Source organism: Stegodyphus dumicola, chromosome 8, assembly GCF_044657685.1.
Source record: "Stegodyphus dumicola isolate Sdum_Otavi_A_Nest chromosome 8, ASM4465768v1".
Taxonomy (NCBI): domain Eukaryota; kingdom Metazoa; phylum Arthropoda; class Arachnida; order Araneae; family Eresidae; genus Stegodyphus; species Stegodyphus dumicola.
Window position 1 is genome coordinate 4,085,280 of NC_140775.1, and position 27,899 is coordinate 4,113,178.

The 27,899-nt window shown below is 34.0% G+C and overlaps 1 protein-coding gene across 1 annotated transcript in view; it reads left to right on the forward strand.

Moving 5' to 3' along the window:
• LOC118198070 (sphingosine kinase 1-like) overlaps positions 1-27,899 on the forward strand; it is a 75,990-nt gene that overhangs the window by 27,713 nt on the left and 20,378 nt on the right. The window contains exons 3-4 of the mRNA XM_085821516.1: positions 18,244-18,338; positions 18,973-19,088. Of these exons, the coding sequence (XP_085677642.1) occupies positions 18,244-18,338; positions 18,973-19,088 (211 nt within the window). The remainder of the gene's footprint in view (positions 1-18,243; positions 18,339-18,972; positions 19,089-27,899) is intronic.

Consider the following 27,899-nt stretch of genomic DNA (forward strand, 5'->3'; position numbering starts at 1 on the left):
CTGAATCAGCAAAAGAATTAGTTTGGTTTAAAAACATTTTGGATGAATGCATTCAGTTTAAAATTGCAAGTAACTATGTTTCGAGGCCAATATTGTTTGCTGATAATATGGCTGCTATATGTTTTACAAAATCACCCATTGAAAACTCGAGGACAAAACATATAGATGTGAAACTATTTTTCATTCGTGATCTATTGAACAGGGAAATTTTTGATTTAAAATATGTCCCAAGTAAAGATAATCTGGCTGATCCCATGACAAAACCGCTGACTAAACATAATCTGATAAGATTTTGTGGAACAATTTTCCTATGAAATTTGTTTTTGTGTGTATTTAAATTAAGAGTTTTGTTAATTTTAAAATATGCTATAAGTCATATATGATGGATATTAGGTAAATGTAAAATTGTATAGTGTAGAATGTTGTATGAGTAACCAGGGCCCTGGGTAAAAGTATTGAGCGTGTGATCATATATATGTCTTTGTATTGTTCTGTAACATGTTGGACTTTCTTGCTACGGTAAAATTTTTGAATAATGGGATAAGATTTTCCCATAGAAAAATTTTCTTAAAAATTTCTGAATGAAATTGTGATATTCATTTATTCTTGTTTTGAATTTTGTAAAAATACTGGCATTCGGTTTTTATTTCAGGTCGGAGATGATGATGTGGGGGGCATTTGTTTGAAAATATAGCTTATTTTTAAACCTTTTACTGCATCATCTCTCCTCCTTGAAATGTTTATTTAGTTTAGTCCTTATTTTAATGTAATATAGTAGTTACTTCTTCTTTTTCTTGCTGCCACTGTTTGCATTGAGAACGGACTGTTTCAACCTAATTGAGATGCAAAAACGAAACATGATGTTACGTCATCTGAAAAGCCGATTCTTGCCGATAGCTGATTGGTTGCCGTGAGATGACGTCATTCCTACTTCTGCTATAAGTATCTCGCGTCGCTCTGGCTCAACCCTTCTGATGCTCATTCATTTTTTCTCGTCATGGACGAAGAAAGTGACGGTCGTAAGAGCTCAGAGCTCCTGCAGAACAATGGAAACACGAATTCGGCGCCGCCAGCTGGTACTTCTTACCGCTGCCTCTCCGCAACTACGGATCAATACTGATATGGACACGACTGCTCCTCCACCTGCTTCTCCTTCAGCCATGGAACTATCGAAAAGTGCAATCCAAATCTACGCACTGAAAAATCGTCATACGGATTTGCTATTCGACATCCAGAGACTTCAGCGTTCTGACAATCCCTCCAAGGACCTGATGATTAAACAGATGACTGACGAGGGTGAGAGAATTTTATTTTCCCTTCACACTTTATGTAGCAACCTCGGAGTTAACCTCTTTACCCTCCCTGCCACAGAAGACGAATTCTTTAAAGAATGTCAGGCCAAATCTTCAAAACCCAATATTTCGGAACCCAACACTCCAAATTCTCCTAAAACCACCCATACTGAAAACCCTAAAACCCCACTAGAAACTCCAAAATCTGATCAAAAGAAACGTACTCGCCCTACTGATGCTGAAGGGTTTGTCATACCACCAAAACACTTAATAGCTAAAAAATCCCAAACTAAACACATCCCTACTGAAAATAATAATAACATAGCTACTGCAAACTCTTTCAACGTTATCCAAACTAATACTGACAATACAGAACAAACTACTCAGCAGCCGGCAGACACTCAAAAACCAAAAGTACAGGCACCTCCACCAATTTTTATCAAGCCTCGTGCTGATTGGTACTTTCTTCTAAACCAACTTAAACGTCATGCACCGACAGTCCAATCAAAACAGAATATTGACTTCCTCAAACTTAACACCTCAAATGAAGCAGATTACCGGACTGTCGTAAGATTTTTAACTGACAATAACATCGAATTTAAATCACACACTCTTAAATCAGACAGACCACTTAAAATAGTTATTAGAGGATTACCCTCGAACACACCACTCAGTGTTGTGCAGACTGCGGTGGAAGTCCTCGGTTTCAAAATTCATAAAATCTCACAGCTCAAAAGATGGAAGACCAAAATGCCGATGCCTTTATTCTACCTACAGATTTACAATAGCCTGAAAGCAGATGAAATATACAACATCACGGAGCTACTGGGAACGGAAGTTGCCATGGAGCATTTCAAAGGTCAGAAAGGCCCTTCACAGTGCTGGCGCTGTCAAGGGTTCTTTCACTCATCCGAAGTGTGCACGCTCCCAAGACGCTGTGTGAAATGTGCTGGTCCACATCAAGCAAAAGACTGCCCGAAACCATTTGAAGCACCTAATAAATGTGCAAACTGCTCCGGAAATCATGCGGCTAACTGGCGTTCCTGCCCAAGATTCCCGGGTTCAAAAAATAGATCAAATCCGAAACCGAGCACCAAACCCAGCCTGACCGCTGAAAAAACCAACGCAGACAAAATTAATCTCCAAAACAACATCCAATTCCCAACACTGTCGGCTGCACCCACACCCAGTGCAAATAATATTCGCCCTGGAGTTTCTTTCTCCGCAGCACTTACTGGTATGCAACAAGCTGCACCCCAAATTATTCCAAATTTATCGGTCCCCATAGGAGCTAATTCGACGCTAAATTGCACCGAAATCCTTTTGGCAATTATTCAAATTTCAAACCAGCCTGGTATTGACCAGAGCAGACTTCTTTTGGCATTCAAAAACGCCTTACCGCAGCTCAGAGTGGCTCCATCTGGTGCTGACGCGGCATACTACATCTTTGAGAGTTATATTACTCTCCAATTCTCTGATATCCCCAGACAGTAAAATTCAATACTTTGAAAGGATTGAAAAACTTAAAACTATGCACCTGGAATGCAAATGGCATTCTATCCAAATTCCATGAGTTTAGAGACTATGTGGAAGAGAAAGATTTTGACATTATTTTTGTCCAAGAGACCAAACTCCAGCCAGGGAGAGCTCCCAAGCTTGCAAATTATGCTTTATATAAAAATGACAGACAAGCTTCTAATACTCGTGGTATTTATCATGGTGGCACTTGTGTCTATATTAAAAATTCAATACCACACAAAAGAATTGACACTCCGAGTATGAGTAAACTCGAGGCAACAATCATTGAAATTTTCATTCAAAATTCGCCCTCCCTTGTAATGATCTCTGCCTATCTTCCACCAGGTGGAAATTTACCTGTGGTTGATTTTAACAAATTGCTCACCTTTCCAACAATCTAATCATAGCTGGTGATTTAAATTGTCACCATCAGCATTGGCGTTGTCATAGATCAAACCCTGCTGGTCGTGGCCTTCTAAAATGGGCTCAGTGCGCCCAAATTAAAATTATTGCGCCGGATTCCCCTACTAGATATGGTTCACGGGGTGCCCCTTCATTCATTGATCTGGCACTCTTTCGAAACATCCCTTTTGGATATCACGTGACTGTTGAAAACTGTTTATCTTCAGATCACAACCCCGTAATCATAGACCTTAACTGTACTATTTTTAATCAAAATTCTCCGGCACTCGTCTCTACAAACTGGGACAATTTTCGTTTCAAACTTAAAAGTAAAAATTTGCCCTCCCTTGAAATTAAATCCAGCCATGATATAGACTCGGCAGTCGATCACTTAACGACCATTTTAACAGATACTTATAAGGAAGTATCAAAACCCACCCTCAGACCCAATTTTCGTAAATTACCTCAAGAAATTAAACTCAAAATTAAAGAAAAGAATAAAGTACGGAGACTTTGGCAAAGAAATAGAAATCCTGGATTAAAAATTCAACTCCGTGCTCTCCAAAATGAGATCAAGGCGTCATGTGACCATTTCTTCCTATCACAATACACGAATTACATTCAGTCCCTAACGACCAATGATAACAGTCTTTGGCGCGCATCAGCCCGCCTACGCAAACACAAATCTAACATTCCGTCCTTAACTACGGACGCAGCGGTGGCTCACACAGACGCTGAGAAATCCGAATTAATTGCGGATTCTCTTCAAACTCAATTTACACCACATAATGAAGGAATGTTTGCGAACAGCGCAAGTTCTTTCCCACAAGATGTTGAACGTTTCCTCTCCTCGCCTTTCGCGAGAGAAATACACTATACATCCATGAGCGAGGTAAGTGAATACATTACCATCAAACCCAAAAAAGCCCCTGGTATGGACTCTATTTCTAATCGTATGATTAAAAATTTACCCACCAATTATCTATTTTTCTTAGTAATGCTTATGAATTTTATGATACAGCATTGCTATTTTCCTCAAAGCTGGAAACAAGCACTTATTGTGCCTATTCCAAAACCAGGCCAAAGCCTTTCTAACCCTCAAAATTATAGACCTATCAGCCTCCTATCCTCGTTATCTAAGATATACGAGTTTGTGTTACTTAAACGCCTGAATGATTTTCTCCGAAATCACAACGTTCTGATTGATGAACAATTTGGATTTCGAGCAAAACACTGCACCACGCACCAGCTGCTGAGGACAGTGGAGTTCATTCACGAAGGGTTTCGTAACAAAATGCTTACTGGCGCTTTATTTCTTGACATAGCCAAAGCATTTGATAGGACTTGGCATATAGGAATTATTATCAAGCTCATACGACTTGACGTTTCGGCCCATTTAATTCATATAATTAATTCGTACCTCACTAATAGATCTTTTTCTGTACGAGTTAATTCTTTCATTTCGACACCCCGTCCTATACTAAGCGGCGTCCCCCAAGGGTCACTTTTAGGCCCAATTTTGTTCAACATTTTCATAAATGACATGCCAAAATCACCTAGTATCACTCTTGCACTTTATGCTGATGATACGGCCATCCTAGCTCAACACAAACGCCTTGAAAACTTGGTCCAAATCATTCAGAGTTATCTCTCTAGCCTTGAGCACTGGCTCATCACTTGGAAAATAAAAATTAATGTTGCTAAATGTGCTGCTATGATATTCAAACGTAGCCCCCTCCCGTACCCTTCCATTAATATTAAATTCTTTGATGACTATGTTCCCTGGTCAAACTCTTACAAGTACCTAGGAGTTGTACTTGATTCAAAATTAACCTGGCGCCTTCACATTGAAAATGTTCTCAACAAAGCGAAAGGTGCCAGAGCCCAACTTTACCCATTTTTAGCTCGAAAGAGCAATCTGTCAATTAAAAACAAAATCCTTCTCTATACATCCATAATAAGACCTGTCTTTATGTATGCATGTACAATCTGGGGTACTGCTGCAAAAACTCATGTGAAAAAACTTCAATCTTTTCAAAGTAAAACCTTACGTATGGCCCTAAACGCAGCTTGGTACGTCCGTACAGATGTGATTCATTCGGACCTTAACATTAAACCTGTTGATTACCTTATCAAAAAACATAGTCAAAATTTATTCCTTAAAATTGAACAGATTGATAATCGAGCACTTCATCAGATGCCAGCATACGATCCTGCTATTCGCAGCTCACAGAAGAGACCGAGAGCCGTGATTGGCCGAGATTTCCGCATTTACCCACCATCCAAAAGGGCTAGACACGCCCTCTCTACCTCAGTTCCAGCCTCCGCGCCATGAAGGAAGGACGTCTCTTCAGCGAGCTGCCATATAATTGCTTTATCACCATCACTACCTGCAATCAAGATCTAGCAAAGTTATCAATCTGTTCGCATAGAATCACATCTCCCGCAGATTTTTAAAATCTGCCTATGAATATTTTCTGCGCGTTCATATTTATTATTTGCACTATCCTACACAAGCCACATGCCAATGAGCCTATTAATCTTAAACTCTTTCCTCTCCGCTTTTTGCTTTAGTGTTAGTATTGTGTATAAAAAATTTATAAAAACCAAAAAAAGTATAAAATATAAAATGCAAAAAAAATTATAAAACCTAAAAACTTATAAATAAATATTATGATACTTAAGTTTTTATTTCTCATCTCTATCCTTAAACTTTCTTGAGCTAGTGGCTCCCTCTAGTGTGCATCAAGTAATTCACTTATGCAAAATTTTTTCCTATTCTGCTCGCTTTTAGTAATTCTGATGAGGAGGTAAATGGTTTTGAACCATAGGCACTCCGTAATTTTCAAATCATTGGCATTGGCTCAACCCTTCTAGTTCCTGCTATCCCGGCATTTGAGTGAGCGGTTACCAGCCCCTTCAGAACAATGGATGCAGTCCGGTGATTAAAGTGCATTGATTCCGGTTTGCGAGATGATGGTTCCGGAATAAAGTTCTTTGGATCCAGAAACTACCATTCGAGTGACTGCCGTGGGTAGCTTCCATGTTCTTCAATGAAGGCGGAATTAAAAATACGTGAACGGCGATTCCTTGTGCAAACGGAGTTAGGCCGGTTTTAAGTGTTTTCAAGAACTTCATTTAAATTTTCAGGTGTTTTTCTTGACCATTGATTATGGACTTATTGAATGGGTAGCCAGCTTTATTTTTAGGCCGCATAGTCACTGTTTAGGACATTTTTATTTATATAGAATGCTAGTGTTTTGAAGATCAGGTAAAAATATTTGATGAATGATGATTATATTATATTTTTCAAAATACTCTAATATTGTTGACATTTATTTTTTTGTGTTTTTATTCTTTATTATATTGTTAATAAATTTGTTAAGTTCAAAATCTTTTATTGTCTTCAATGTCTGCACAACATATCTCAGGGAGCTTTCATTGCTACTACTGCTAAATGTTTAATTTCTTTAAACTTTGCTTTAGCATCATGGACATCCAAACATACTTTCGTTTTGTAGATCCTTTGGGAGATCCAGCATCGGAAATTCTATTTGACATAATCGAAAGTTCAAACTTACTTTTATAAAATTGCTCTTACAGTCTGCAAAAAATGATAAGCCAGATCCAATCCGAAGATTAAGGAACAACACAATCATCAACATTAACTGAAATAGATAATTTTAGCTTAGCTTATATACCGTCCGTTATACATTAAACGCGCACGCGAAAACGTATTCTGCGTTTGCGCAGATGCATATGCGCAGTCGTAAAAGACTTGTGCGCACGTGTAAACGCCTATGCGCATGCTTCAACGCGGCGCATGCGCAGAAAGATTTTAGCTTTGAGGTCCGGATTATGGGTGTCCGAATTAACGACTTTTGACTGTACTTAATGTCAATTTCTTTATTGTTGTATAACTCTCTTATGTAATGAAATCGAGTATCGATGTGTTTTGTTCAAGAGTGATGAACTGTGTTTTTCACTAAATGTTGTGCACTTTGATTGTCATTGTACAACACAGTTGCTTCTGTTACCTATTCAGAAAAATCTAGCTCTCTTAATAGCAAATGAAAGTGCATTGCTTCTTTTGAAGCTTCAGTTAACGCTATCTATGTATTCTGCTTCAGTGCTTGAGAGCGCTACCATTCTTTGCTTGCGCGATTCCCAAGAAATCAGGCTTCCTGCTAATATGAAACTATAGCCTGTAAATGATTTCCTTTCAAGACTATTTTTGGCCCAATCTGCATCTACATAACATTTCAGATTTTCATTTGTTTTGCGATGAGTTATCTTTACGTTTATCATAGATTTAACGTATTGTAGTACGCATTTTGCTTGAATCCAGTGAAAATATTTCTGGTTACTGTTAAATCGACTAAGTCTATTAACAGAATTTGCAATGTCAAGTCGTGTAGATACAGCTAAATAAATTAAAGATCAAATTAATGATTGATGCATAATTTTGTCTACACTTTCATTTTCTTTGGCGACATTTGATAATTTGCAAAGTTTAATGTTGGGATCTAACGCTGTTGATATAGGTTTACATTCTTGCATATCGTATTTATCCAAGAGTTCTTTTATGTATTGAGTTTGGCTAATTGGTACATTTTCATTATGCTCGATGTTAATTCCTAAACACTGTTTTATTTTACCCAAATCCCTCATCTGAAAGGTTTTGCTGAGAGTTTTCTTAATGTGTATCATGGAAGATTCGCTTTTAGTCAGAATTATCAAATCATCTACATAAATACCAATTATGTTACAGTCATCTGTTCCTTTTTTAACATAAATGCAGTTATCTGCATTTATGTTCAAAATTGCATGCCAGATATTTAATTAATTTCGTTTCAAATTTAAGTTTTCGCAAAAATTTATCTAATTTCAGATTCCACATTTGTCCTGCTTGCTTAAGTTCGCAGATTGACTTTTTCAGCTTGCAAACTTTGCCTTTGAAAGTAACGAAGCCTTCTGCTTGAGACATGAAGATCTCTTCATCAATTTTTTTCATTCAGATAAGCTGTTTGGACATCTGTCTGATGCGTATTTTCAGTTCATATTCAGCAGCTAAAGCTAGCAATGTTCATACAGAGTTGTAGCAAACTGCGGGTGAAAAGGTTTCCGTATAATCTATGCCATACTTTTTCGAGCATGCTTAGGCGACGAGTCTGGCTTTGTACCTATCGACCTAACTCCCACGTGTTGTTCCTCATTAACGAATTGTATTCTTCTTGCATAGCTGCTCTCCAGTTATCTGCATCTGGTCTGGATAAAGCTTCTTCTATTGTTTCTGGATCCGCAAAAACTTCAGAATTTACCAAATTAGCTTGTTTTTGCTGATAGATTTTTCTTGATCTACCTGGTTTTCCCGTTTTTGGAAACTTAAGTCTTTCTGAACAATGACCTTGAATTGTGTTTTCTTCGGCTTCTGCTTACTTTCAAATGCTATGTTTGGCATTTCTGAATTTTCTTCAGCAAGAAATGAATGATTTCTGCCCACAATCCTTGAGGTAATTTTGCTTTGAACAGTAGACATCTAGCAATTTCAACTAGGGTACGATTGGCGCGTTCTGCAACTTCGTTCTGTTGCGGTCTTTACTCCACTGAAAATTGGCATTTAATGCCCTGCTTTTCTAAGAATTGATTAAATTCTTTTGCATTATCACTGTGGAGTATTTTTAGTTGCTTCCCTGTTTGTTTCTCAGCCTGAAATTTGCACTTTTTAAATGCTTCAAGAGCTTCAGACCTTTTGTGTAATGCACACAGTAATTTTTCGCGATTCGTCGTCGATGAATGTTATGAAGTATTTTGCACCACCTAAAGATGTGATCGGTGTGTACAAGTTTAAGTACGTCACGGTTTACTGTGTGCATTTCCTTTGGGAACGGTGATCTTGTTTGTTTGCATTTTGTACATTTCTAAAGTAAACAGTACATTTACATTGCGTTGCTGCATTAACTGAAATGAAGTTCATTTTTAGATTGGGAATATATAATGCATCATTAAGTATTAGACGTTGTGAACTTGAATAAATACTTGCATAAATTTCAACTTTCCCTTTAACTCTAAAAATTCATTATTTGCTAACTGAACTTCACTTTTTATGTCAGTTATTGACGTAAATATACTTTTGTTATTGCACATACAGGGGTTGGACAAAAATAGGGAAACACCTTTAAAAAAACATGTTTCTTTGCTTAATGTGGTGTAGGAAACCCGTTGGCATCCAAAACAGCTTGCAGTCTTCTCGGAATGGATAAATACAGTTCCTGTATGTTTGCCAAGGGAATATTATACCATTCTTCCTGCAAAACGGTGGCAAGTTCAGATAATGATGTTGGCGGTGGATAACGAAAACGCACTTTCCATTCCAATGTAGACCACAAAGTTTCGATAATATTCAGGTCTGGTGACTGTGGTGGCCAGGGGAGATGGGACAACTCATCCTCGTGCTCAGAAAATGTGACGATGTGAGCTGTGTGAACAGGGGCTTTGTCATCTTGGAAGACACCATCACCATCGGGGAACAAAGTTTGTACCATGGGATGAACTTGATCAGCCAAAATGTTCACATAAGTCTTGGCAGTCATGTGCCCTGACACAGTTATCATGGGGCTAGCAGAGAACTACGATATGGCTGCCCAAACCATAACAGAACCCCCGCCATGTTTCACTCTTGGCAACAAGCAGTCTGTATTATAGGCTTGAGATGGCGTTCTCCAGACGTAAACTCGGAGAAGTGGGAAACAATGTGAAAGAAGACTCGTCAGACCATATTACTCGCTTCCACTGCTCTATAGTCTAGGCTTTATGACTTAAACACCACCTTTTCCTGTTACGGGCATTAGCATCACTGATGAGTGGCTTCTCAATTGCAGCACGGCCAGCAATTCCCTGTTTATGAAGCTCCCTTCTAATTGTTTTGGTACTCACAGGGTTCGGTAATACAACATTCATTTCAGCAGGAACTTTTGCAGCTGTGCAGGTCTTCTTATTTTTGTCACAATTGCCCTTAATGATCGTCTGTCACGATCACTCAGGACACACTTTCGTCCGCTCTGTGATTTAGCAGATGATGTTTTTCCGCTTTTCAAATATGCAGAATAAATCTTCGATACAGTACCTCTTGAAACACTAAACACCTAGGCTACCTTGCTTACGGAAGCACCTACCATACGTGCTCCAACAATTTGCCCATGTTCGAAGTCTGTTAACTCTGACATAATGCAATGACAACCTCACATAACAGTACTCCGACAAAAACTGAACTGTTTAGCACATTTACGAAGTTGTATAGGTGGCGTCAGTAGTCAAAAATGCCAGTGCCACTACATATTTCATTAAAATCAATCTTTCTTTTCAAACATGCATTTCACAAGGTGTTTCCATATTTTTGTCCATCCACTGTATGTGCAGTTGCTTCTGAATCAAGGTACCATTTATATGTTTCTAATTCTCTCTCACCATCATGAGAGAGTTTGCTTTAGGGGATTCTTGATTAGGATTTTTGTTTGGGGGTTGCATACATTCCGATGCTTTGTGGACTTTTCTGTTACAATTTTAACACTTGAAGGTTTTCGATCTTTTAGACTTTTTCGTGTTGCTGTCATATTTAGTAACTAATGCATCCTGAGCTCGGCTGTTTCTTGCGCTTTAAATTGGCAACTTTTAGCTTCTTCTAGTAACTTACTTTTAGGGTGTTTAAGTCTGGCAATTTATCACGAGATTCTGTTGCGATTCTAAAACTTTTAAATTCTTCCGTTAAGCTACATAATAGCAAAACTGTAAGAAATTCTTCGGGAATTTCAGATCCTATTTCAGCTAATTTATCTACAATTTCGAAGAAAGAAGTTAAATACTCCTGCATGTTTTCGTTCGCGTTCATCTTTTTTGAGATAAATTGCTTAACGAGACTAACTTTAGTAATAGGGCTTTTAGGCTGATGAATTTAGTGTAATTTCATCCATGCTTCATATGAGGTTTGACATTTTTAATGTGTATTACCTCAGATGATTTTACGCTCTGCGCAATAGTTGCTAAAGTTTTCTGATCTTTTGAAACCCACTTGTCAACTTCAGCTAAGTTACTTTCGGATGTTTCTGGCTTGACTAACTGTCCACTCGTGAAATCCCAAAGTTCCGACTGGATTCAAATCATTTTCACTTGAAAACGCCATATTTCAAAATTACTGTTATCCAATTTCTCTATTTGTATATTTGGGTTCAATATGTTCATCAAATACGTATAATTTCAGAAAAAATCAAGCAAAGAAGAGTAATTTTGGCTTACCTTCTTTTCCACCAAAACACCACCGATGTTCAACTTACTGCTTAGGCACATTCCTTTTATTGGACTTGGTAAACAGAGACCTGGACTCCTGAGCTTCTGGTTACTTGGGCCCATAACCTATTGTATTTGAAGATTTTGTGTTCTTTGAAGAACCTTGAGAGTTATGCGTAATGGTGGTGTTGTCTGCTACAGAAGTATAAACGGTACTTACGTATTATCGCAACCAGGTTGGCGCGATTTGTAAGTTTGAGTAAAAAAGTATGAATAGAAAGAAAATGTACATTTATTAATTACAGATAATTTTAATACAGTTTTTTATATTATTTTGTTTTAAAATATATAATAGCAATTAAACCCTTCCGGTTTCGAATTTGAATAAGTTGCAGAATTATTTTTTCGGCGGAAATCTTTTGGCTATTGCTTTTAGCACTGATTGAAAACCATCTTCGCCATTAACAGCTTGAACTTGGCACCATATAAATTTGATAAGGTATGAGTCAAGATGATGACGGGCTGTTCCTCTCTGTTTTTTGTTGCGCCATTTGGCTGAGCCCCACATGCGCTCTACATGTTGTATGTGAACGCCCGTGTTGGGATCCACAAAGTTATATTTGTGATTAACAGTTCCATGCAGAAATCCAGCATTTTCGAACTCACTTGTATTGTATCCTTTCCAGCAATCCGAATAAACGATGCTTCCTTCCTTGATATTTTCGCAAATTTTTTTCATGAGCGTAACGGCGCTTCTGTTAGGTACAGTAACCAAAAAGTCTCTTTCTTTTCTCGGCAAATTCCGCCGAAAACCCATTGCTGTGGTAGTACACGCCCAGTGTTATTTTTTCTTTTTACAAATAAACTTTCATATAACACGTAGGGTTGCCGTAAGCATGGGTTGCCAAATTTCTCGATTTATGCGCATTTTGGCCTGGTTGCGTTAATACATAAGTACCGTATAAACTCCACCAAATTGAAAAATTGACAAAAAGTTTAATCAGTGATTTTCTATTCTTAAGATTTAAAAACATAGATGAATGTATCATGTCAGACTTTGACACATGAATGAACTCATACGATAGATAACGTACAAATGTACTAGATTGGTACAATGTGACTTGATACTGCTTAACAGTCCTTTTCATATAAATAGGTATTTGGTGATGTAGAACGATAATCCAAAATGCTCATGTAGATTATCTCCACTGCGCTGTTCCTTATTAGGACTCCTTACATCACTTTTCTGCACCACGCTTGAGAGAATCACAGCTGCTGGCCACATCGGCAAATATTATATAGGCGTAGCACGGAGGTCAGTCTTCAGCACCATCAGAATCTGGAAGACAAACTCCCTTTCTCCGTCTGTTCGTCTCTTTCTCCATCTTCATAGGCAGGAAACATCCGCGCAACTGCATAGTTTGGAGAAATGCAAATTTCTGTTTCTAATAATATGTATTTTTTAATCAGCATAAGAATTTGCAAATTTTTCACTTTACAATTCAATATTAAAATGAACTTTAAAATTATAATCATATATTTTATGCTTAAATTACATATATATTAATTAGCAAATAATTAAATGTAAGGAAGGACTATTAAAAATCCTGAGCCTAGGCTGCAATGATTTAATTAAACAAGATTATAATTAAAAAGGGAAATATTCCTATCAAAATTCTTATATTTCATATTAAATTAGGAAAGCTAATAAAGTGAAATAATTACAATTTGAAGTCTAAATACTTTCCAATTTACAAATTCTTTTCAAAACTTTTTAAAATTTAAAAAAATTTAATATTACTTAAATATTTCCAATTTGTAATTTTTAATGTATATAGACTTCAAATTGAAATTCTTTTACTTTATTAGCTTTCTTAATTTAATACAAAATATAAGAATTTTAATAGGATTATTCCCCTTTAATTATAATCCTGTTTAATTATAATAATTTATTTCCTAAACTGTATTGATTAATATATATAATTCATATAACTGTGTTAAATGTACAATATTTTATTAATGAATGTACAATATTTATTTTATTTTCATTAAAATTTTATTTTGATACTGATAACTTCTTTTCTTCAAACAAGATTTAGAATTATATTACATTAAACTTTATTTTATGTAAGATTATCTTTTGTGTTCATGTTATCTGGTTTTATGTTGTTTTTCTTCATTAAAACTTCTGATTTTATCAGTTGCACTGTTGTAATTATGCAGTGGTAAACCTTCTATCACCTTGCTTGAGATTTCACCCTGAACTTTTACAGATAGTAAATTCCTCCATATCTAGTATAATTTGTTGATGATGAAATATGATTATCTGATTTGTTGCTTCACTTTATTTTTTTCTTTTATCATTATCAGAACTTTAATTTTATTCTAAATAATTGCTGCCTTTTTTTAACTATATTATCAGAACTTTAATTTTATTCTAAATAATTGCTGCCTTTTTTTAACTATATTATTGTCTGAAAAAAAATTGAGCATGTCTGTTATGATAAACATTGTTTTCCTATATAGTGTAATTTTAGGCAGAATTTATATAAAATTATTCATTATTATTTGCTTAGTTGATATACAGAGAGATCCATATAAACAGAAACACCAGAAGCTTGAAAACGTATTTAAGAGATTAATAGCTAAGAAAAGTACAAACTAATTATCATTATTTCCACATCAAGTTGTCATACAATTTTGACATAAAACAGAAATAAATTATGAAAATTTATTGATGAATTGAATTTTTGAAAGAATAATAATGTTTAAAAAAGAAAGAAAGATAGATTTAATAATATTAATGAATAATAATACTTTTAAATAATGAATTTAAAATAATTTATAAATAATGAGTAATGATGATAAAAAAATGTTTAAAATGCAGTATGTTTGCTGAAGTATTAAGCTTATTACTTTAGAAGTTTGAATTTCAACGAAAATATCAGTTTGACTGCTTTCAAATCCATTTGAATGATGCTTTTTTGCAACATGTGCACTTATGGATGGAATAAAGTACTTCCAAACCAGATGATAAAATGATTTCAAAAGAGTTTTTTTTTTCCTGTCATGTGTACGTATGTATATTAGATGTGTATGTATGTATTTAGCATAACTAAAAAAAAAAGTAGCTTCGAAATTTTGTATATAGGATTGCTATAACATGTATTTTTGGTTGCAATTGGCTTTACCAAAAGTATGCCAGATTGTCATCACCATTCTTACTTGCGTAAAAGACGAAACACCTTCGCATTTATTAATTATTGTTCATTGGAAGGGAGTTGGTTTGTAATTTCCAATCAATAGCGATAATTACTTGCTATTAATTTAATTTCTGTTTCAAAGATTGAAATTTTATTCATGTTTTAAATTCAAGTCCCCGTAAAACATTTTAACAATTTACATACAAGTTACTTTAAAATACAATTTTCGGAATTAAACTTCCTACATATGGGCTCCCTCTTTTTAGATACTTCTACTAAATTTATTAGGAGATAATATAATCAATATTCCTTTAGTAAATAAATTATTATTATCTTACTTTGCAGCTATTGCACAAGTATTAGAAAAACTTGTTTTTGAACTAAGTATGTATACAGTCAAAAGTCGTTAATCCGGACTCGTCGGGACTTCGGCGATTCCGGATTATCGATTTTTCCGGATTATAGATCATCAGTTTAAATCTGGTAAGATGGCATGCAGAAATTACAAAATTAAAAATATAAAACCGTAATTTATGAAATAAAGAACAATTATGAACTAAAGGGTATCAAAATTTACAAAAAGAAAAAGCTTAATATTTACTTGTTTACTTTATTAAACATTTCCTTCAACGTAAGTTGCTTCGTTTCATGTGATAATACTTTCTCTTTAATTCTATTAAACAGACATAATTTCTTGTTTAGTTACAAAGTTCCGCTGTCCAAGTCCTATAATTGCTGTGTTGAGAATACCGACTAATTTGTCAATCGAAATGTTTTCGTTTTCAATAACCTCTGGGTCACTTTCTTCACTATCGGAAGCGAATTATAATGACGAGGAACTTGATTTAAATCATATCAAAGACGGAGATGAAATACTACACTTAGTACGGAATTATAAACCAAATAAAATAAAAACATCTGCCCTGAAGATAAGGATAGTGCTGACAGATCAACTTCCAATCCGCGGCGGGAAATTGATAAACAGATTTCGGATTTCAAAACATACTTTCGCTTTGTAGATACAAATTACATATTAGTAAATATATATCGGAAATTCTATTTGACATAATCTTTCTAATCAATCATAATTTAATAATGACGTTTCTGCCCCCCCCCTCTGCCGCAGAGCAGCGTGAAATTGATAAACAGATTTCGGATTTCAAAACATACTTTCGCTTTGTAGTAAATATATATCGGAAATTCAATTTGACATAATCGAAAGTTCAAGCTTACTTTTATAAAATTGCTCTAACAGTCTGCAAAAAATAATAAGCCGGATCCAATTCGAAGATTAAGGAACAACGCAATCTGCAACATTAACTGAATTAGATAACTTTAGCTTAGCGTATTACTTCGTTACACATTAAACGCGCATGCGCACAAACATATTCGCAGCCGTAAGAGTCTTACGCGCTCTCGTAAACGCCTGTGCGCATGCGTAAACGCGACGCATGCGCAGAAAGTTTGTAGCTTTGAGGTCCGGATTATAGATCATTCCGGATTATGGGTGTCCGAATTAACGACTTTTGACTGTATATATATAAAGAAATATATTAATAGGATGCAAATTTAAAAAAAAAAAACAATTTAAACCTCTTATACATGGTTGCAATTATTAATATTGTTGAGGGACTGCCTTGCTTTGATTCCAGTCTAATATTTACTTATATATACACACACCCCCTGTGTTACCCGTGTTATTCTTATATGTTGGTAAATTGCATATTTTGTTGCACAGACTTCAGTGTCTTTTTGCCGAGTGATACCAAAAGTAAACTTTACATTTTGTGCACTGAAAAATCTTGTCTTCCACCAAATTCCTTGATTTTGCATAACTCTAATTTTAATTGTTTTTTTTTAACTGCTTTTATCTGTATTTTGGGGTTTTATGTTTTTCGGTATTTTACAATTTTTAATGAAGATGCTTTGTGTTTTTATGTATTTTTGTCTTGCCACGAAGTAAAAAACTGAATTAATTGAATGTGAGTTTAAATAAAATGGTGTAAAAATAGGACGTACAAGGAAATCATGTGGTGTCCACATTGGATATCTTTATATTTTAAGAGTTATGTAAGTTTATAATGTTACTGTAGCTATTTTTAAAAATTATAAGGATACTTATAGTTTATTTATGAAATTTCAAAAATAAATTAGTTATGATTTATTTCTGATTATTCATGTCGTGTTTGTTGAATTAAACGTCTATTTTAATCCCTTAAGACATCATTTATTTAACAATGTTATAATTATTAATGTCAGTTAATAAAATAAATAATTGTTTAAACTGTAGGGTTAAATATTTTTAAAATACCAATTAGAATTGTATATTTAATTTATTTGAAACTGTCAGAATATTGCTAACAACTTGAAAAATTTCCTGCAGTAAGAGGATGTAATTCAATATTTTAATCCATTTGATACAGTTGTAATAGAAGCAGTTTTTTTAATCATATAGGTAGATTTTTTATAGCTTTTTATATTATAAATGACAATATGCTGCTTTTTACATTATAAATGAATTATTTAAAAAAGTTTGTAGTTATAAATTAGTGTAATTTAGTTTAGATAATTCAAATAATTTTTCATTCAGTAAAAAGACTGTAATTTTAGTCATTATGATTCTTTTAATAATGTTTAATTATGTCAATTAATAAAGTCAGTTATTATTTACTATATATTATATTATTAAAATAATTATTTTAAATTAATAATTAAGAGTTGTAAATTTAATTCATTTGAAATAGTCAGAGCGCTACCAGCAAATAATTAGGTTCGCTGTAAAAATATAATCCTCTTACTGTAATTATATGAAGGTTAATTTTTTGTGTTATATAGATAGATTTTTTTTCTTTTTTATCATTTTACATTGTAAATGACTTAAACGCATTTGCAGAAGTCTTATAAAATATTATTGTTTAAATTAGATGCATTACTGAGGGTGTATGTCCTTCAGTTCCAAAGCATCCCTAAAAAGCTTTAAAGAATATAATTTACGTTTAAATGTTTTTATTGGAAAATAGTGCTTGATTTGTGCTCTCATTTTACTTTTTAAGTGTAGCTATTCAGACTGATAACTTATGTATAATATTGTTTGAATTTAACAAACATTCTCTATTCGTAAAAAGCAAGAAACAATAATGTATAATACTTATATTTGTTGCCTATTTGTGAAATTTAGAAAACTGTAGCTTAACTATATTGGGAGTTTAATATTATTTTAAGATTGTACAAAATGTGTTAAAATATTGCATTTTAAAATTTTCAATTTCTTATCTCAGTTTTGATTGTATGCACAAATTCTCCTTATGTTTTGGAATTTGTAATAAAATAAAAATTAATTTGTAAATTACTCCTCATTTATAAAAGGATTGATTTCTAATCAAGATATAATAGTAATGGGTTTCTTTGTGTAATCATATGTGTAGAGATAGATATATGTGCTGCATGTATTTTTTGCCTTAGAGAGCCATCTTTAAAAGCAAAAAAATTATAATTTCAGTCTTTTTTTTTTTTTTTTTTTTTTTTTTTTTTTTTTGTATGCTTAGATCGTGCCAATTGTGCAAGAGATTATGTTAAGCAAGCTGACTTGTCACAATGGGATGGAATTGTGGTGGTCTCTGGAGATGGTTTATTATTTGAGGTAAGTTATCCCTTCATAGAATGAAAGAATTAATCACCTATTGTTCTAAGATAAAAGAATGCTTATATCTTTAGTCAAAGGATATGTAAGAGGACCTCACACTTTCAGTAATTGGATTTTTATTCATATTGCATAAAGAAAAACGAAAAGATATTGTATGCAGAGCATAACTTTTTTCTAGGGAGACGGGGGGAAGAGCATGTAGGTGCTTGTTTCAAATTGTCTGCAATACAAATATTTCTATAAAACATTTAGCACCTATTGTTTATATCAGAAGTTATAGTTTCTAAAATTGTCATTCTAGATAAATGGATATGCATTTTCATTCTTATGGAATAATGCATTAGCATTGTTCTTGCCATCTGTGATGTATATAAATCATTTAAGTTTTTTTAACAGACCCTGCCTTTATTCATAGTAATGAAATTATTTTCAGGAGGTTTGCACCATATTTTGATATTTTCTTGTAATCAGAAATATATGTCTGGGATTAATATTTGTAAAAATAAAATTCAGTGACATCTTTTTCAGATGTCTTATATATGATGTTTAGCTTTAGATTTGTAGAATTTTAAACATTTTATGTCTGTATGAAATAATGTTATAAGTGGATTTTTAAACTGTTCACTTTTAGGTATTTAATGCTTTAATGACTCGTCCAGATTGGAAGAAAGCAGTTAAAATTCCAGTTGGTGTTGTGCCTGGTGGTTCTGGAAATGGGCTTGCTAAGACTATCAGCTATGCAGCAGGGTGATACTTCTATGATTTTCTTTTCTTCTTCTTCATTTTATTTATTTATTTATTTATTTTTTGAAAAAAAAACTTTATTTAGAAATTAATTAAAAATTTTGAGAAATGCAGTTTATGTATTTATAGTTTCTTTTTTTAATAAATGATAAAAATTATAGGAACATAGTGCATTGAAATACTATATTTTATTAATACCAAGTAATCAGTATTTTATTTGATAGTGATGTCATAGCTTCTATAAAAAGCTCATTTAAATCAAAACTACATTAATGTAGTGAGTGTTTAATACCTGAAGTAAAATTAAAAGATGCTTCATTATTATTATCCAGGTCAGATGTTACACTATATGGAGAAAAATCTGTCTAAAAAATAATGAAATAGGAAGTATTTATCAACCTCTGTGTCATAATAACATTTGGTTGAAACAGGAAGTGTTGTCAGCATATGTGTCATAATATCTATAAACAGGATTTAATGTATTGATTATCAGCTAGCATGCGATTATGAAACCATGTGCTTTAAATTCTATAAACAGTTACTTATCTAATTCATGCATCATAATTTTCATCCTCATTAAGACCTGATTTCCAGTAGAGCATATGGCATATGCTTTCATTTTCAAAAGGCCTCTAAATCTCCTTCATTATTTAAAATATGTAAAATCGTATATATATTTCAAATTTAAGTGTTAAAAATATAATATTAGAAATAGAAACAAAATGTTAAACTTTTTTTTATCTAACTTCATAACTTCCTTTTATAAATGAATTATTTTTATTAGAGTTTCAAGTTACTGAAGCATTTTTAAAATTTGGATTAATGATTATTTAATTTCTGAGGAAGCGTGAAAGAGAATCGTAGTCTTTTTCATTATAAATTATAGATTATAAATTATTATTATGATTTATAAAAACAAGATGGTAATAATTTTCTAAACAATTCCAAAATTAATTTTTAAGATGCTCTGACATAAATAACATGGAATGACCCATCAAAAAAATTATTTTCTCCATAATTAAGAAAAAAAAGTAACTTCTTAAATTCTACATTTTATTTATTTGATTATTTATATGACGAGCAGTTTAATTTGTCATATAACTATACTTTAAGTATGGTTTGTAATAAGTAAAAATTGAATCTGTTGCCACCCCGTCTTTTTTTGGTTTTTCTATCAGAAATAAAATAAGATCCTCCTTAATTTTTTTTTAATATTTTATACAACATGTTAAAGTAAAATCGTGAAACCAAATATACAAAACAATGAAAAGTCCTTTTTATTTCAGTAACTTTATAAATGTTAAATGCAGCATTTATTTCTCACTCTGAACATTTTCAACATTTAATATGTTGAAAATATTAGAGGTAGGTATCTGCATAGCAATGTCTGCCCCAGCTTGTATTTTTGTAAATCATGTCTTTATTTCCATCAAGTTGTACATTAAATGTGTGTAGAAGTACAAGATAACCTTAATGCATATACAGTAATTCCATTCCCCTACCTATAATGATTTTCATAATATCCTGTGTTGTTGTTGAATTCTGTTTCATGCGAATAGTATTTATTCTCATATTTTTAATTAATCTTATTAAATTTTTCTCATTAAATTTCATTTGAACTGAGTTGTCTCAATCTACTGTAGACAGTTAGTTGTAGATTTTTATATGAAGATTCAAGCAGTTAATATTTGCATTTAATTTTGCTTACTTCAATAAACCATATAGTACTAAGTTTGTAGGTGAGCAATCATGAAAGGAGTATCCAGAGGTGTAGTTACAAGATGCTTTTGTGGTCGGTAACTTTTCAAGGATTAAGCGAAGTTCACACACAACATTTATTACGATGATTAAACACAATACACTCCACTAATACTATATACATATTCAAGAGTAGGGCTACAGGTTTTAGCCCTTTTGACGCTTCAAGATATGCATCTGCTCACAATGAGTTACAAGAATTAACTAACTCTTTTGGTGCGTCAGCACCACCTATAGTATTTCACTTAATAACATACTGGCCCACAATGAACAACTGTTTATCACAAGCTTCAAATTTAGAATTATTTTAATACAATATTCAATACTAACAATATTTTCAAAAAATATTATATGACAAGTTAAATTTAAAGTTAAAATATGAATTTCAAAATCACTGTAAGCTGAAAGAGAAACTTATTAAGATACTTACTATACTTAGACACAAAACATTACTACAAAACTAAAATGAAACTAAAATACAAATACAATGAATTATATGTAAAAGTAAGAATAAAACTTTTTAAGAGTCATTAATTTTTACGATGGCAAAATGGAAACGGTGCGAGTTTGTTGATAGGATGTTTAATTACACCATTGATAGTTTTTAAGTCTACTACTCGCACTTTTCCATCAGATCCTGGGTAAACATTAATTACTTTACCTAGACACCACCTTAAAGGTGGCAAGTTATCATCTTTTACCAGCACCAAGTTATTGGTATTTAAGTTTGGTTTGTTCTTTAGCCATTTTGAATGTCCTTGCAATTGGGAGAGATAATTGGATGACCATTGTTTCCAAAAGTGCTGAAAAAGTTACTGAATCAGTTTCCAATGTTTAACAGACGTTACCTTATCATCAATCACATTTAGTTCAGGAATAGTTGTTAGTGTGGTTCCAATAAGCAAGTGACCAGGTGTTAAAGTACTTAAGTCATTGGGATCACTGGAAATCATCACTATAGGTGTGGAATTCAGACAAGCTTCAGTTTGAGTTATCAAAGTGAGAAATTCTTTAGATGTGAGCAGTTTAACTCTTATTGTACGTTTTAAGTGATTTTTCATTTGCATAATACCGTTCTCCCAAAGACTTCCGAAATGTGGAGCAGAGGGAGCATTGAATTTCCAAACAATGTTTTCTTGTGTTAATTGGTTTTGAAATTTTTCTGATGATAAAATGGATGCCACAATTCTTTTCAATTCATGATTTGCACCAACAAAATTAGTCCCTTGATCAGGAAACATCTCTTGCGGTTTGTTTCGATGGGCTACGAACCAATGCTGCCAAAAAGGTTTCTGAAGAGAGATCACTCACAACCTCCAAGTGTACTGCTTTTGTGGCAAAACATATGAACAAGCATACGTAGCACTTGAGTGGCTTCACTCCTCTACCCTTGCGGGGTTTCACAAGGAATGGCACTGCATAATCAAGGCCTACTCTAGAAAAACTCTGCTGGGCACAACTCGAGATGCCGGAAGATCAGCCATTATTTGTGATGCTGTATTTGTACGATATCTGAAGCATTCCATGCAGTTTCTAATAACTTTGTGTACTGCATCTCTACAGTCCAATATTTCTGTTGGATAGCCGAAATTGTAAGTGAAGTTCCTCCATGAAGATGAGCTTCATGAAAATACTTAATTATTAATTCAGTCACGTGATGCTTCTTAGGAAGAATTGCCTGGTGCTTTCGATTTTCAGGTATATTAGCATTGCTTAGCCTTCCTCCAATGCGAAGAATATTTTCATTATCTAAGAAGGGATTCAAGGAGATAATTCTGCTGTTAGAGCTGATGTTTTTCCCTGCTCTTAATGCCGAGATTTCGGCTTTAAATTCACTTTCTTGGACTAAACACACAATAATGTCTGAAGCTCTGTTGAGTTCAGGAACAGTTAAAACTCCTTTAACTTTTAATGTTGAAGAACTGGCATTTTTCACAGATCTAAGACACCATGCCACTACACACTTGAGCTTATTCCAGGATGAAAATTTAGTAAGATCAAATTCATTTTGACTATTGGATGCAATGCAGATACACAATTATATGCAGACCCAGATAATAAACTTTTCAAATACATAAACTTGTCTGTTTTAGATAAACTCGGATTAGAGTGAATAGCATTATCATAGGAATTTTAAAAAAATCGGGCCATTTACTGGGATCACCAGCAAATGTTTCAATATTAAATTTAGGTAACTTTACTAAAGCACTACTTGTAACAACATTGTTACCATTCAGAGTACTACTATTACATTACTAGTTGCAAGTACACTTCTTTCAACAACTTCACTACTGTTAATTATTTTTATTTTACTAACAATCTTAGCTTTAAATGTTATTATTTTTTCATCATACTCTTCACATGCAAGTAGTTCGTTATCATATTCTTTTTCATCATTTATAAGAGCATCAATCTTTGAGTCAAGACTTTTAAGTTTTTCATGGTATTCAATTAATAATTCATGTGATGAATTTAAATCTTCTAGATGTTCTTTACACATTTCTTCCGATAATAGTTTCTCAGATTTATTTAGAAGTGTGGTAACTGTACTACGTACAATAGCATGTTTCTTTTTCTCTTTTACTAAATCATCCATTATGTTCCGTTTTCAAAAATTGATACAAAGAATAAGTAGTTCAAAGGCTTACTGACCAATTTTAGCTGTCAAGTCCTCAGTGATTTTGCTCCAAGAGATGTAGATGAGCGATCATGAAAGCTCCAAGTATCCAGAGGTGTAGTTGCAAGATGCTTTTGTGGTCGGTAATTTTTCAAGGATTAAGCGAAGTTCACATGCAACATTTATTACGATGATTAAACGCAATACACTACACTAATACTATATCCATATTCAAGAGTGGAGCTCTGCCAAGGGATACCGAAGTAATGGTCACCATGCTGATTGTCCACGCTGCTGCAAACGTCGACGCACAGTCCAAGCAGATACTAGATGTGTTGAAAATATGCCTGTTTTCTGACTAATGGTCCATGATGTGGTTGTACGCTTTTGCAGGGCTGACCTCAGAATATATCTGTCCTCGCGGGCATTATTCATAGTAGGGCGTTGAGATACTGCATGCCATTCAGTATGACCTTCAGCAACCCACTGCTTCATATTCCCAAGTTTTATGTCGACCAGAGTGCGACAGGCGATATCACGGAACGATAATCCATACTTTCGATAGGCAATGATCCTGCCTCTATCAAATTCCGACACTTGCTGATAAGCATTTCTTCTTATTATTCGAGGGATAACATGATATTCTGATCAAACTCTGACCTTGCAAAGCGCTTTTTAAATGAGAAATCCACTACACAACTTTTCTTTTATGCAGTGCTTCAGATGTTGTTTCTCCATCCTGCTTCGTCTAAATGTGCTGAAATACTAATCAGTTGCATATCCCAACTTCTTCTTTCTCTCGTATGATTTTGACGCATGTCAGATTATTCCTTCCCGGTGTTGCAATTTTTATGGCCAGCAGTGTAGATTATTTCACATGCCTTCAAAACTACTATCCAATCTAAAGTAGAGGGAATAATGTCTACCTTTCCAAACTCCTCCCCATCAAACATTACATTGATTGCATTTGACTGCACAATAAATTTTCTTATTTTATTTTGATGTACATGCTTAATGCTCATGTCTGCCAATTCTGCTAGAAATGAGTGTGGATTTTTCCTTTCCTTTATCACTGCAGGACTCTGCCATCGAGCATATAATCTGTTGCTTGAATCTGGTATGAGAACTACAACCCTATCTCCTATTTCAAAAGTTTTACTTGAAGTGCACAGATTATACAGTCAAAAGTCGTTAATCCGGACTCGTCGGGACTTCGGCGATTCCGGATTATCGATTTTTCCGGATTATAGATCATCAGTTTAAATCTGGTGAAATGGCATGCAGAAATTATAAAATTAAAAATATGAAACCGTAATTTACGAAATAAAGAACAATTATGATCTAAAGGGTATCAAAATTTACAAAAAAAAGCTTAATATTTATTTGTTTACTTTATTAAACATTTCTTTCAATGTAAGTTGTTTAAGTTGCTTCGTTTTTTATGTGATAATACATTCTCTTTAATTCTATAAACAGACATAATTTCTTGTTCAGTTACAAAGTTCTGCTGTTCAAGTCGTATAATTGCTGTGTCGAGAATACCGACTAATTTGTCAATCAAAATTTTTTGTTTTCAATAACCTCTGTCACTTTCTTCGCTATCGGAAGCGAATTATAATGACGAGGAATTTGATTTAAATCATATCAAAGACGGAGTACATCGAGATGAAATACTACATTGAGTAAGCAATTATAAGCCAAATAAAATAAAAACATCTGCCCTTAAGATAAGGATCTTGCTGACGGATCAACTTCCAATTCATTGCACGCCACGTGGCGTTAAAGATAAACAAAGTTTAGATAAACAAACGTTAAAGTTAAGATAAACAAAGGATATGGCTTTATCCATTTTTTGCAGCAATTCCACTTTTTGTTTAATGGACTCCGAAAGATACTTTCGCTTTGTATATCCTTTACATATTAGTAAATATATATCGGAAATTCTATTTGACATAATCGAAAGTTCAAGCTTACTTTTATAAAATTGCTCTAACAGTCTGCAAAAAATAATAATTCGGATCCAATTCGAAGATTAAGGAACAACGCAATCTGCAACATTAACTGAAATAGATAATTAGATAATTTTAGCTTAGCTTATTCCGTCCGTTATACATTAAACGCGCTTTCGTAAACGTTTGACGCATGCGCAGAAAGTTTGTAGCTTTGAGGTCCGGATTATGGGCGTCCGAATTAACGACTTTTGACTGTAATACCATGCCATTGTACTTTGTTGGATTTCGCTTGTAAGATCAGCTTGCTCCGTGGCATATTTTAACCATTCCTTCAAATTTTCAATTATTTATGATTTGGCTTTAGGTCAAATTTCAATTCGTCATGCTCCCGTAACCATGTAGCCCTCCAGCGGCCGAGCGGCAAAGTCGCTAAACACTGGTAGTTTGGTCCGAGGTTCGAATCCTGCAAACGGGCTGGCTGCATGGGCGTTTTCATGGTTTACCCCCATGTTTAACGTGTATACGAGCCAGTTTCCCTTAGAAAGTCCTCTACGAAGGCATCCCTCCTCTTAGGCACATAGCCCTAGTGTGCTTTGCCATTATTAAATACACCAATACTACCCCTAACCATGTAAATTTTAAAATAGACAACAGTCCTTGTGCCAGTCTGCCAGACAATAGTTGGAAAGGTGATACGCCTGTAGTATTTTTAGGTATTTCCCTGTATGCCAATAATGCATAAGGTATTTGGACATGGCAAGCACGACCTTCCTTTCTAATAATCTGATGCAACATACATTTCAAAGTCTAATTAAATCTTTCGACTAAACCATTTGACTGAGGGTACATGGATGTCGAAAATCTTGGGCTGTACCTTAATCTTTTCTCAAATTCCCATATTAAGTCATTTTTAAAATTGTTACTATTATCTGATGCAATCACAATAGGAATTCTGGTCATAGAGAAAATCTGCAGCAACACGTCGCAGGTAGTTTTTGTCTTCAGACTGGTCAATGGCACTGTCTCAGCCCATCTAGTATGCTGGTCCATGAAGCACAAAATTTTGAACTTGGAGGATCTATAGGTCCAATTAAATCTACATTGACAACCTGAAAAGGGAACCCTGGTCTTGCCACTGGTGTAATCGGCGTCCTTTCTTTTACTTTCACTGCCTTTGTGAATTGACAGCTATCACATGATTCATAAAATTTCTGGATATCTCTTTTCATGTTTTTTTAATAAAAGGAATAATGAGTCCTCTCTTATGTTTTTTTAATTCCCATGTGTCCTCAAAACACTGACGCATGTGCAAGCTCTAGAATTTCATTCCTTCTGCATTTAAGGACAACTAATTGCTCTGCTCTTTGTCCCAGAACTTTGTTTTGATGAAAAAGAAAACTGTCTCTCACAAAATAATTTCCTTTATCCACTTTCGCTTCTTTTCGACATTTTAGACAAGTCAGTGCATTCTTTAGGCAGTTGAGAAAACTCTGTCTGAGATAAATCAGTTCTTTCCCTCTCTAAGTGCCCACTGGCATCTGGGATAGCAGTTGTGTAGCTTTGAATGTCCGTTTCTGACTTATCCTGTCTGTCCCTCCCTCCCCTTATGCCCAGGGAACTCTTCGATTCACAGGACAAACCATTGATCCTTTCTTTTCCGCTAAATTGCCGATTTTTTACAACCGTTTTTAACCCCTTAATATATCTAACACCTATGAGGGTATTAAAACATCTTCAACTACAGATTTTGCCACCATGCAAAGTATCTCCTGATGAACATTTGCACTATTTCCATTAATTTAAGCTAAAGGTAATTTTATTCACTCACACCTTCTCAGCGGTCCAAATATCCTTTTCAAATAAATTGCCAATCCGCTTCCGGATCTAAATCTGGAATTATACTTTCCTTTACAACCATCATCTCACTGCCAGAATTGATTAATCCGTTACTTACCCAACCATTTATACTATCCTGCACTCTATCTAATTTGCATAATTCCTCTTCTACTGATTGTTTAGAAATTCTCTTTCTAAAACATCCCGCTTTGGCAATAATAGCTCTATTTCCTTGAGTTTTGCTAACATCCCTACCATCTACTGCACTTATTGCATTCACTTTCACAAATTTATCTTCCATATTTTTATTTTTAGGGCAATCACGTTCAAAATGTTCTTTTGACCTGCACTTGTAGCATGCGAAATTTTTCTAAGGAGAGTCTGTTTTGCCTCTGTTTGACAATGTTGAAGCCTGCTTGTCTGAGCTAAGTTTATAGCTTTCTTTTGCTTTACTTTAATCCTATATGGTGATAATCCTTCTTTAATCTCATTCTCTTTCCTATAACTCATAATGTATGATTTTTCCATTGCCAAAAAGAAAAGTAACGCATTCTCTAAATCCTTTGGTTTCCACCAATTTTCTTCCTGCTTAATACCAATATAAATAGCAGTTTCCATATCAAGCTTTTTCATTAATCTATCTGCAACTAC